The following is a 12,325-nucleotide window of genomic DNA, read 5'->3' on the forward strand; positions in this document are numbered from 1 at the left end:
GAACGCTTGCAGGTAAAAAATCCGAATTAAACAAGCAGATGGGAACGATGAAAAAAGCGATTCTGAAAGCGGGATAACAACTGTGTTATTTTAATTCGATTTTATTAAAAGCGTTTTATTTTAATTCGTATCAAATCCTAAGTGGGAACAAGCTCTAAGAAGGGGCTGGCAACTGTGGAAGAGGAGAGGGCCATTCCCTGCTGCACCCATTGACAGCATTACATTTTGGTGTGCCAGGAGTAATACTATGTCACTTCTAGCTGACATTTTGACTTATTTTTGGCCTAGTGGAGGAGTTAGAAGGTTCTGGAGTGAAGAAGTAAATGTATGCATTTGTGGCTGATTTTCAGGTGAAAAATTGCCTGAAAATCAACACAATATTTTTTTATTAAAACAAATAAAGCTGGAGGAGGGGGCATGGTGGCTCAGAGGGGCTTCAGGGGCTATACTCAGGAATCTCAAGGCCTGTATATGGTCCACAGGCTGCATTTTGTTCTAAGGTAAGAAGCTGCCTTAACTGGGGTAAAAAAAAAAAAGAGGTAAAACCACAGAAAAGCCACAGATTCATTTCAGAAGTGATAGCTCTGCGATCACAACTACCTAAAAGAAAAGGGAATTCCAGAGTATTTATAGTATCCTTCCTGACCATGGAAAACTATTTCTGGGCCACCATGTGAATTCTTGTCATTATTTCCATGACCACTTTCCCTAGAATGAGGAATGAAATCATCAGGAACCCCAGATCATTCAGAGGCTGCTCACTTGTTGCAGCTGACAGCAAAGTCTGACTCATCTCCCAAATCCTGGCCTCTCATTTCATATTTTGAACTCCATGCCAACATTGGTTCCCCCCAACCACTGACTCGCTAGCTGAGACTTGGCAAAGTGCTCTTTAAACCCAGTGTAATTAGCAGTAAAGGTTTTTGCAGAGACTCTCTCTTTAAGTACTTCTCAGTTGCTCACTGTTTGTGATTCTTGATTCAACAATGAGATATTTAAAGGGAGAAGTCTTGGTGGTCTACAATGGAAATAAAGGGGTTAAAGATACAAATGGTATCTTCAAGAAAATGAGCTATTGTGTTATGAATATGGAGTAAGCAATATTGTGGATATTTGAAATCAAGGGGAAGGCTGGATGATTTTAGGCATTTACTTTGCACACCAGGAGTAGACAACCTGAGGCCCACCAAATGTTGCCAAAATACAACCCCCATAATTCTTCATCATTAGTTTTGCTGGCTGGGATAAAGGGAAATGTAATCCAATAACATTTTGAGAGCTCCCGTTACCCATTCCTTCTATAGACCGATCAAAAGCTGAAGTAAGCTGAAGAGTCCATACCTCTATTAATCCTGTTTAAATAGACCCCACAGCCTGCAATTAGGATTCCCATCCATGAAGCACAAAATAGATAAAAGCAATCAACCATAAGAAAGAAAATACTACCCTAAAACAACAAGTTTCTCCCTTCTCTCCAGCACTCACCAAGGTAGCTGTCATCAGCATTGAGGTGAGTCTGTCGGGTCTCAAGTTGTCCTTTAACCACCAGGACTAAATATTCAGGATCGTAGACTTCTTCAATGGCATCTTGGGTTGCCGACAGCACCTGGCCTAAAGAAAAGGTGTGGTGCAACAGTTAGGGTATCAGATCAGGACTGGAGGCATCCTATTCAAATATCAAGCTAGCAAGCCTGGCCTAAGACATTTTGTCACATGAGGCTGAGCAGCAAACTTCACCCCCAATACCAAGGTAAGGTAAGTTACATTAAGAGACAGCCAGGTCCTGTTGCTGCACTTTCAAGGCACACAAAATCTGCTTGTACCTGAATGTAAGCTTCACTCTGCCTAACTGTAGGAATGACCCTGTCATTCAGCCATTCAATTAACCTTAAAGTACTGTATATATTCATATACAAATCTAGAAATTTTAGTAAAAAATAGACCCAAAAAACCTGGGTCAATTTATCCATGGGTTAATGTATATAAGTACATATATATAAGTATATACATATGTAAGTACCGTACTTTAAATCTTTTATATGTATGTATATATATATATATAGAGAGAGAGAGAGAGAGAGAGAGAGAAAGAGAGAGAGAGAGAGAGAACAACAAAAGCAGACCTTGAGCTGTTTGAAAGAAGGGCTGGTTGTAAACATAAACAATCAACTGACAAACCCAAACTGAAGACAAGGAATTAAAATTGGAAGTTTTGAAATACAATTGTGGGGCTACAGAGCATAATTCAGAGGCTGATTTAATATCTGGGGAAAGATCACAAAGAGTTATCTTTGCATAATCTGCAGGTTTATGTACACTTGCCAGCAGCTACAGAATATGAGCAGTGCCAGCTACCTTCACAGATTTTCCACTTAAGATCCTGCTTTCCTCAGACACTGGAATCAAAATAGAACCCTTAATTAAAATTTGCCAGCCATCAGGAAACAGGAGAAGTGCCACCAGAATGGTGTTTTATTCTAGTGGATTATGTTCACTTTGCCGCCTTATATATCCCAATCCCTGGGTTTATGATTTATCTGCAGTGCCATACAGTGCAAGAGGCTGTCCTTGATTAAAAAAAAATATTTCTGCATACCAATATACATTACTGTAATCTACATCTTTATATAAAAAGCCATCTTGTGACTTCAAGAAGCAGATGTGGACTGAATATTTGAAAATACATTCGTTTGAGGAAAGGAATATCCACATATAGCAAGGAGAAGAGTATGTTAGTTCACGATATACTAGTTTTCTGCACCACAAGTGGGTGAATTCAGGTTTGTAAGGTATACTTTTTTGGTTCAAAAATTATGAAGCAAAAAAAAAAAAATCATACTTAGGATCTCTGAACAGTTAAGGCAGAACTAATCTGTGTCAAGTAACAGCAAATATTAATCTTCACTAAGGAATTTGATAAATGCCTTGGTGGATCATCAGGCCAAGGCCCATTTAATACACAGTTCTGTTTTTTACAGTGGCTAGATGCCTTTGAGAAGCTCACAAGTGGAGAGCAGAGTCTATGTCAGGGGTGGAGAAACTTTGTTCCTCCTAATGGTCTGAATTTCAGCTCCCATAATCCCTTATCACTGGGTGGAGCTGGAGAGGAGTGTCAAAGGTTGCCCATCCTTACTTTGTGAGCTATACTTGTGGGCTGCAATCTACCTACCACAGTTCCAAGAAAAGTTATGTTTGCTCTGAAAAACCTTCCAACAAGCAATTTCAGTTTGGGTCAAGGGAGCCTTTACCATGATTCTGCTGATTAAGTGGCCAAAATAAGGACATGGTCAACTCTTGCATCGGTGACTTGTTTGATCTCAACATTTTAATCAAAGATCCTTGCACTCTCTTCTCTCTTCTTTCCCCATCATCTACTTTCTTTCTCCATCCTCTACTCACAACTAAGATGTGAGGCGATAAAACAGTAAAAGCAACAGTGTCCTCAGGCTGGTGCCACCCAATGCCAGCGGGGTGGGGGGGACTGCTTTGCCCTCCCCACTGCCTGGCCAGACCACTGCAGTGCCCCCTCCCACCCAAAGCCTTCAGCAGCTGGTGTGGCTGTAGCCTCTCTCAACTCAGAAGGCAGCCTCCAACCCCCCAAAGACCTTCAGAATTTGGCATAGCTGCTGACATGCCAGAATCTGAAGCCAGCCACTCCCGCCAGCAGCTGCCACTACAGAGGGGGCATGCTGTAGTGAGCCTTCAGGGGGCTGACTAGTTTAGTGTCTGGTGCAGCTGATGGGCAAGCGGGAAAGTGTCCTTTCTAGCTTGCCAGTCCCTCTGCGTGTATCACATCACTGGGAGACACCCCCTTCTGGGGTGTACTCAGTGTGGCCCACCAACATCCCACAGTGATGCCACTGAGTGAAAGCGGTTCAGCAATTGAACCAATTGCCTTGAGAAGGGTAGTAGAAACTCCTTTTTGGACATCTTCAAAAAGAGGCTAAACCGCTACCTCCTCCCGACCGCCATCTTGAGGGGGTGAGAAGAGGCCAAGCAACAACAGGCCTCCGCATGCTAAGAAGACGACTCCTCCTGCCGCCATCTTGAGGGGGAGAAAGTAGGAGCCAGCAACAACAGGCCTCCACATGCTAAGAAGACGAGCCTCCCCCCGACCGCCATCTTGAGGGGGAGAGAAACAAGGCAGCAACAACAGGCCTCCGCCTGCAAGAAGACAGAGACCTCCCCCCGACCGCCATCTTGAGGGGGAGAGAAGCAGAGCAGCAACAACAGGCCTCCGCCTGCTAAGAAGACAAGCCCTCCTCCTGACCACCATCATGCTTGTCTTTATTGCATGTTGTTCAATGTTTATTGTTTTTTGTAAGGTTGTTTTTATGATGTGTAAGTTTTAAATGATTTTGTGAACCGCTTTGATCACCTCGGAAAAGCGGTATAAAAGTAAAGCATATTATTACCTGCTGGGGATACTTCAACAGGAAATCCTGCACTGACCCAAAGACCACGAGGACCTTTCCAATTCTATGAGTCTGTGACTATCTCCAAATGAGTATATGTAGAAAGCAAGATATCCTGGCCTGTCTGCCTTTGTCTTCCCTGTCCAAGAAAAGTCCCATCCTAGTGGGTGCTTGAGAAAGAGCAGTTGGGTAAGAAATGAGAATCAGGTGGGAGGCAGGGCTCACCTTGCCAGAAATAGCTTCCAGGGCCACCAAGTAGAACACGTCCAGTCTGTAAAGAGAGAGGAAAATATTACTACCCACAAAAATGTCTGATCAAGCAGATCCAAACTTTACCTACAAAGAAATATATTTCCTCCTTTAATACATTTGTACTCTATTGAGCCCAATCAGGCTCAGCATGACCTATATTATTATTATTATTATTATTATGCTTTATTTGTATAGCACTGTAAATTTGCACAGCGCTGTACATACAATCAATAAAATAGGAGAATGTGGATAAAAATAAGCCTGCCTATGGCGTACATTCTACAAAATAATAAAATAATACAGAGGAGGCAACAAATTAAAAACATTAAATAATTAACATGCAATGCCTGGGAATGCTGCTCCCTTGTATGTTCACAGAGACAATGAGCCATGTTAGGTCAAAGATTATGAGTGTACCAACAATAATTCAACAAATATCATAGCTGATGTAAGGATCTGAATGCGGGATCTAATCAAGACCAATCTACTAAGGTAAGCAACTTGGTGATCTCCAGAAGCATTGACCAACAACACTCCTCACCACCAACTCCCATAATCCATTTATGAGCCTTCTCCATCCTGGTTCCCCATATGTGTTTTGGATTACAACTCCTATCACAATTGTCCTAGGATGAAGAAGAGTGAGGGTTTTAGAAGAGAGAGAGGGGAAACTGCCACTGACCATGCAGTTTGCGAATGATAAGAGATATAGTCCAATGGACCTGGAGGGTGCAAGGTGAGAAAAAAAGCTGCCATGTTGATAACTCTTGATGCCAAGAGTCCAGATGCCCACAGCTGACATGTGTACATTTGCTCACAGGACAGACAGAGATAGGGTTGCCATAATTCCCTACCTCAAAATCAGGAAATTTTGCAGCAAAATGTAGAACATTTTAAAAAAATGGATCACACACACAATTAAAAGTGAAACACGTTAATAAATTTTAAAAAACAAATATTAAGCTCCCCTCCCAGGCCCTAGGCCTCCCTGCTGCTCATCCGCCATCCTGAAAAGGCAGCAAGGGAGGTGGAGGTGGCAGCAGAAGGCCTAGCACCCACCCTGTCCCCATGCCCTCTTACCTTATCTTCTGGGGCCTCTGCCAAGGCCCCAAGCAGGACGCTGCTTCCAAGGCCTCCCCGGCGCTGGCGGAGGCCTCAGCTGAGGTGCAGAGTATGGTGCCGCTGCCAAGGCCTCCCCAGCGCTGGCGGAGGCCTCAGCTGAGGTGCAGAGTATGGTGCCGCTGCCAAGGCCTCCCCAGCGCTGGCGGAGGCCTTGAGCAAAGTGCCACCTCCTCCAGTCATGGAGAGGCCTAGCCAGCCGCGCAGGCTAGGACTGGAGGAAGCGGCACTGTGCTTGGGGCCTCAGCCTCAGGCTTCCCCCTCCAGCCCTGGGGTGGGTGGGGAGGACATCTTGGAGAGGGAGGGGCGAGGAGGAGCTGGGCCCCGAGGAGACTTTCTGCCTTGTTCCAGGCCCATTTTCTCCAGCAGCCTGGAAATTTACAAAATGTGGCCTGGAGCAAGGCAGAGATATGGGACTGGAGGGTCAAAAATGCTCCATCAAGACGGGACATTTTTGAACTCTCCAATCCGGGATTGTCCTGTCCAAAATCGGAATATGGCAACCCTAGACAGAGAAGACATTCCTAAAATGAGCACCACAGATTGTGAGCATGTCCTTTCCTTGAACAGCCATAGTTTTGTATAAAGTAAAGAGAACAAACCTTTTTGGAAGCAGGGCTGGAAGACACATCACCTACTAGCTATGAAAAGGAAAGAGAAAGGGTGCATCCCTAACAGAGCTGGATTGATGGCAGACAATAATGAGGATATAGGATTACTTATGTGGTGCTTATCTTGGGGCAGCTAGCCCACACAGTACGTTCCAGTCAGTATGTTCCTAGACCTCTGTATGTAGGTGATAAGGACTCTTTCAAGACTAAAGAGGCTGCAGTTTTACAAAGCAAATGTCTTCGCATCACTGCAGCGATGTATATACATTTTTACCTTTGACTTTTTCAGTGGTTTTCTTCCTTTCCCAGTTTTCATTCTATGAACAGGGACTACAAGCAATTGCTGTATGGCCATGCCAACAGTACCAATTTTGTATCCATGTCTTTTTACCCGCACCCAAAGGAGATTATACGTCTCAACTGTGCAAATGCAGAAACTCTAAGTGCCATACTGTCCCTGTTCCCCAGATGGATGGAAACTCACCTTTGTGAATTCAGCACTAAATCCACCTTGACAGTAGCCTTGTCCACGGGCAGAGTTCAGGTCTGATGAAGAGAGGGAAGGAGAGACAGACAGACAGACAAGAAAGGGGTTTGTGAGGGAAAGGTTTAACAAATTTCAGTGCAGAACCTCTTAGATATAAGACGCAAATGGAACTCAGCTATATACTGCACATCAGCCAAATCACACATCTGTAGCACTCATGCTGTTTTTTTAGAACTTGATGTGATAAGCTTTTATTTTGCATTCTGTGCTTACATTTTCATGCATATGCTTTCCCTATATGAGCCTAGTCATGCTTTAAAGCTCTGAAAAGGAAGGCTTTCCCTTGATCCCGCCAGCATCCCAGGGACATGTGGTAAGGGAATGAGACAGCTTTCTCAAAGTCTGCTCCATGGTCATGGAACTTCCTTCCCCAGGAGATTTGGTTGGCTCCCTCCCTACTGACTTTACAGCAGCATGTAATTGCTTTTAATTTAAGGTAGCTTTTTGTTTTTAGTGTAAGCAGGAGATATAGCTTTTAATTGAGGTGTAGTGTTTTTATTTTATTATGTTTTAAGCACCTTTAAATGCTGTTTTTAGCTTGTGTTTTTAAAACAGAAATGTAGTTTGTGTTTCTATTGTATTAACAGCTTTTTAAATTGTAGTGTGCTGTTAAAATGTTGTAAGCCATTTTGGATTCTGTGTTGGGAGAAATAAATAAATAAATAAAGTGCACAATAAATCAAGGAAGTTGCTACACAGAATGGGAGCAGAACAGACTTCCAACTATTCATCAGTAACATAGAGAATACTCTGGCTCCCATAAAACTCACAGACAGGTCTCCTGTGGGGACACAGCCATGGAGCAGAAAAACCCAAGCCAGTGCAACATGAGGACTAAGCCCATGCTGTTGTTGTTGCTCTCAGGTGTTGAAAACAACTTCCAGGACTTGACATGTAAAAGCAGAAGGCTCTCTACAGCAGTCCTGGTTTTTTGCCTGAGTTACCTGAGCGGCAAGGTGCATATTCCACAAATTTGGTAAAGTTGTTGACTGACAGGTAGCAGGTGCCCACAACTTCGCGCTCAGGCTCATCCTTATTTGTTCGCCAACTGTAGAGGGGGGCACAGGCCTAGAAGAAGAAGACCAGACAAGTAAATAAAATATCCAAGGCTCATCAGCCTTTGGATTTGGGCCCAAAGATTTCTCAGCTGGGGGCAAATCAGTTTCACACGTCTACAAGGTTGAATAGCATGACTTTAGTGAGTCTGGCCTCTTACTGTCTTCCAGATTTCAGGTCTACAGCTTGCACAAGTTATTTTTCCAGTGTCATAATCCACAAGCAGTAGATGAGTCGTCACTAAAAAACACAAGTCATTCCTTGTCACATCCCCTAAAATTCCGTCTCACACCCCCTTCAGGTTCGGGTACCCCAGGTTAGGAACCCCTGTATTACATTCTTCCTGAAGTAGAGACTAGGAATGTGTCATCCTGCCTGAAAGAAGAAGAGCCCTCCTTCTATCCACCATCTTGATGGAGAGGAAGGCAAGCCAGCTCCAACAGGCCTCCAAGGGAGAGCAGATCTGCTGGACTTTTCCCCTTCCCTACTGCCATTCCCTTCTCCTTTTGTGTCTTGTCGTTTTTAGATTGTAAGCCTGAGGGCAGGGAAATGTCTAATTAACAAACTATAAGCCGCTCTGATAGCCTTGGCTGAAGAGCGGGGTATTAATAATAATAATAATAATTATTATTATTATTATTATCATCATCATCATCATCCCCTCACCATTAACCAAGATGTATGGGAATTCTAGTCCAAGAACACCAGGAAGGCCACATATTCTCTTCCACTGCCTGAGAGCACTGCTTCCTAAACTGCATGTCAGTAGGCTCATGAAAAAGTTGGATTACAACATTGGGCATATCCATCAAATCCATCTTCCCCTGACCACCAGAGATAATAATCTCTCGCCTCGCTCTCAGCCTCAGTCTCGCTCTTTTTGCAATTTCTACTAATATTGCTTAGTTGTATGGTAGCTGTTTTTAGAAAGGATAGGTTTAATTTTATTTTCAAAAATTCAGACTTGTTTTTTGAGAGGAACTCAAGGCAATTAAATTGGAAAGCATTCTACTATGTGTGTGTATGTGTGTATAACTGTATAATGTTCATCATCATCATCATCATCATTATTAAACAGGTCAGAGGGTGACTGGCTGAGTGGGTAAAGGAGGTAGTCAGTGCCTCCCTACAACAAGGCCGAGTTCCATCTTGTCTAAAGGAGGCTGTTATGAGGCCTTTGTTAAAAATGCCATCCTTCAGTGCTCCTATAATGAATAATTATCAACCAGTGTCCAATCTACCATTTTTGGGCAAGGTTTTGGAAAGTGTGGTGGCTTCCCAACTCCAGGGGCTTCTGGATGAAATGGATTATCTAGTTCCAATACAGTCTGGTTTCAGGCCTGGCTATGGAACAGAGACAGCCCTGGTCACCTTGGTGAATGACCTATGCAGGAAACTGGACTGGGGGGAAGTGTCTCCCTGTTAGTTCTGTTGGACCTCTCAGCAGCTTTTGATGCCACTGGCCATGGTATTTCTCTGGGCCGCCTCTCTGGGATGAGACTTGGAGATACTGTTCTACAGTGGCTCCATCCCTTCTTGGAGGGGCAAACCCAAAAGATGGTGCTAGGGGACTCCTGTTCGACCCCCTGGCCATTGGCCTGTGGGGTCCCTCGGGGTTCTGTGTTATCCCTTTTGCTATTTAACACATACATGAAGCCACTGGAAGAGGTCGTCTGGAGTTTTGGGGTGCAGTGCCATCAATATGCTGATGACACTCAACTCTACTATTCCTTTCCACCCCAATCCAAGAAGGCTGTCCTGGTGCTAAACCAGTGTCTGTCATCAGTAATGGTCTGGATGAGGGCAAACAAGTTTAAACTTAATCCAGACAAGACAAGAGGTGCTCCTGGTGAGCTGGAAGACAGAGCAGGAAACAGGGATCCAGCCTGTGTTACATGGGGTCACACACCCCCTGAAGACATAGGTTCACAGTTTGGGGTTACTCCTGCACTCAGCTTTGAACTTTGAGGCTCAGGTCTCTGCAGTGACCAGGAATGCTTTTGTACATTTAAAATTTATGCGCTAACTGTGCTCTTTCCTTGAGATGCCAGATCTGGCCTCGGTGGTACATGCCTTGGTTACATCCCGTTTGGACTACTGTATTGCACTCTACTTGGGGCTGCCTTTAAAGAGTGTTCAGAAATTTCAGCTGCTCCAAAGAGTTGCAGACAGGTTGTTAACAGAGGCAGGTTATAGAAACTGCACAAGGCTCCTGTTGAAACAGCTCCACTGGCTGCCAGTTTGTTTCCGGGCACAATTCAAAGTGCTGGTTATGACCTATAGAGCCCTACATCGCTCATGTTCAGGCTATTTGGCAGACTATCTTCCTGTATGAAGCAACCCAGGCTCTGAGATCCTTCCTTCTTTCTATCCCATCTCTATCGCAAGCATGGTTGGTGGGGACACAAGAGAGGGCCTTTTCCATGGTTGCCCCTAGACTGTGGAGTTCCTTCCCAGGGAGACCAAAATGGCCACTTCCTTGATGACCTTCTGTCGAGAGGCGACCACTTTCCTCTTCAGACAGGGATCCAAAACATAAAACTTTTAAATAATGGGCTGGGGTGTTATATTGTTTTAATGTGTTCTAAACACTTATATTTTTTAAACTATTTGATATTTTAATATGTAATTTGTTTAATTATTGTAGTAATTTAATTCTCTTTTAATGTACTATTTTTGTATACTTTTAATTGTACTGTTTTTTTAATGTTGTAAGGCACTCTGAGTCCCAGTCTTGGGAGAAGAGCAGGATGCAAATAAAGATGATAATAATAATAATTTTAGTGTGTGTATAACTGTAGAATATTTTCTGATTTATTAACTGCCTTGAGTTCCTTTTTTTTTGGGGGGGGGGGACAATTCTGTACTTTAAAAATAAAAAGAATGATGGGCATGGCCATCATCCTGTGAGAAGGGGGACCAAGGATAACATAGCTAATGAGTTGAACATAGCTGATCACTGAGGGGAATCCTAGAACCAGAATGGATCAAAAAGTGCAGTCACATCCCAGAGACCTGAATAAGAAGCCAAAAGGAAGGGAGGCCAGGAGGAAGCATTAACTCAGTACCCTATAGTTACAAGAGCCAGAGTGGTGTGGTGGTTTGGGTGTTGAACTATGACTGGAGATCAAGCTTCAATTCCCCACTTGAGCATAAAAATCCACTGGATGACCTTGGGCAAGTCACACTCTCTCAGGCTCAGATGATGGCAATGCAAAGCTGTTATGAAGAAACCTGCCAAAGAAACCCCATGATAGATTCTCCTTTAGGTCCTCATAAATCAAAAAATGACTTGGATGCACACAACAACAAACTCAATAGGTATGGGAAGCAAGTCTTCCCATTGTCCAGAAACAGCATCCGTCTTGCCCAAAGAGTTGTGCAGGCCCAGCTTAAGTTGCTGCCATTGCAGCAGAGGAAACCAAATCATTTTTATGTGGATGAACATGCTTACTATTCTTTGACAATTATGGTTTGCCATTGCCTTCCCCTGAGGCTGAGAGCATGTGATTAGTCCAAGGTCACACAGTGGGTTTTCATAGGTGAGCGGGAATTCCAATCCTGGTCTCCAGTCATAGTCCAATGTTCAAACCATTATGCCACACTGGCTCTCATACTGCATACTATTACTGTTTTATAGGGGAAACAGATACCACAGTCTGTTGAAACATACAGTCCCATGTAGCATTTCGATATCATCTCAAAAAATGGTTTCCTGACATGGCAGTGGTTGGCATGGTCCAGAATTTCAGTGTTTTCAAACAGTATTTTATACCCAGGATGGTAGCAGGACATGTTACAAACCATCCTGGGAATAAAATATTGTTTGAAAACACTGAAGTTCTGGACCATGCCAACCACTACCATGTCAGGATGCACAGGGAAGCCATTGAAATCCACAAACACCTGGACAATTTCCACAGGAAAGAGGAAACCCTTAAAATAAACAAGGTTTGGCTACCAGTCCTGAAAGATAGCAAGAGGAAGACTCAACAAATGCAAATGAGAAATCTCCCAGGGTCAGAGGTTTCCCAGCAGACAATGAGCACTAATCAAGCAGACATTAGTCCTCTTGTGCAGACCCTCATACCCTGAGGACTGCCATTAGTAACAGAACAATACACATGCAAATCACTCCTGCCTTTCCAGGTCACACAATATATATACCCAACTCCTTTCCAGGCAAGCGTTCTCTGAAGATGCCAGCCACAGATGTTGGTGAAATGTCAGGAAGAAACTCTTCTAGAACATGGCCACATAGCCCGAAAAACCCACAAAAAACCCAGTACTGTTATAATATTTATTTCCCTTTAAAACTACATCAG

At 43.6% G+C, this 12,325-nt stretch overlaps 1 protein-coding gene across 1 annotated transcript in view; it reads right to left on the reverse strand.

Annotated features, from left to right (window-relative positions):
- Positions 1 to 12,325, reverse strand: part of ITGA5 (integrin subunit alpha 5) — a 96,213-nt gene that overhangs the window by 45,319 nt on the left and 38,569 nt on the right. The window contains 4 exon segments of the mRNA XM_042449767.1: positions 1,486 to 1,611; positions 4,641 to 4,686; positions 6,882 to 6,943; positions 7,889 to 8,012. Coding sequence (XP_042305701.1) covers positions 1,486 to 1,611; positions 4,641 to 4,686; positions 6,882 to 6,943; positions 7,889 to 8,012 — 358 coding nt within the window.

This window comes from Sceloporus undulatus, chromosome 2 (assembly GCF_019175285.1).
Source record: "Sceloporus undulatus isolate JIND9_A2432 ecotype Alabama chromosome 2, SceUnd_v1.1, whole genome shotgun sequence".
Taxonomy (NCBI): Eukaryota; Metazoa; Chordata; class Lepidosauria; order Squamata; family Phrynosomatidae; genus Sceloporus; species Sceloporus undulatus.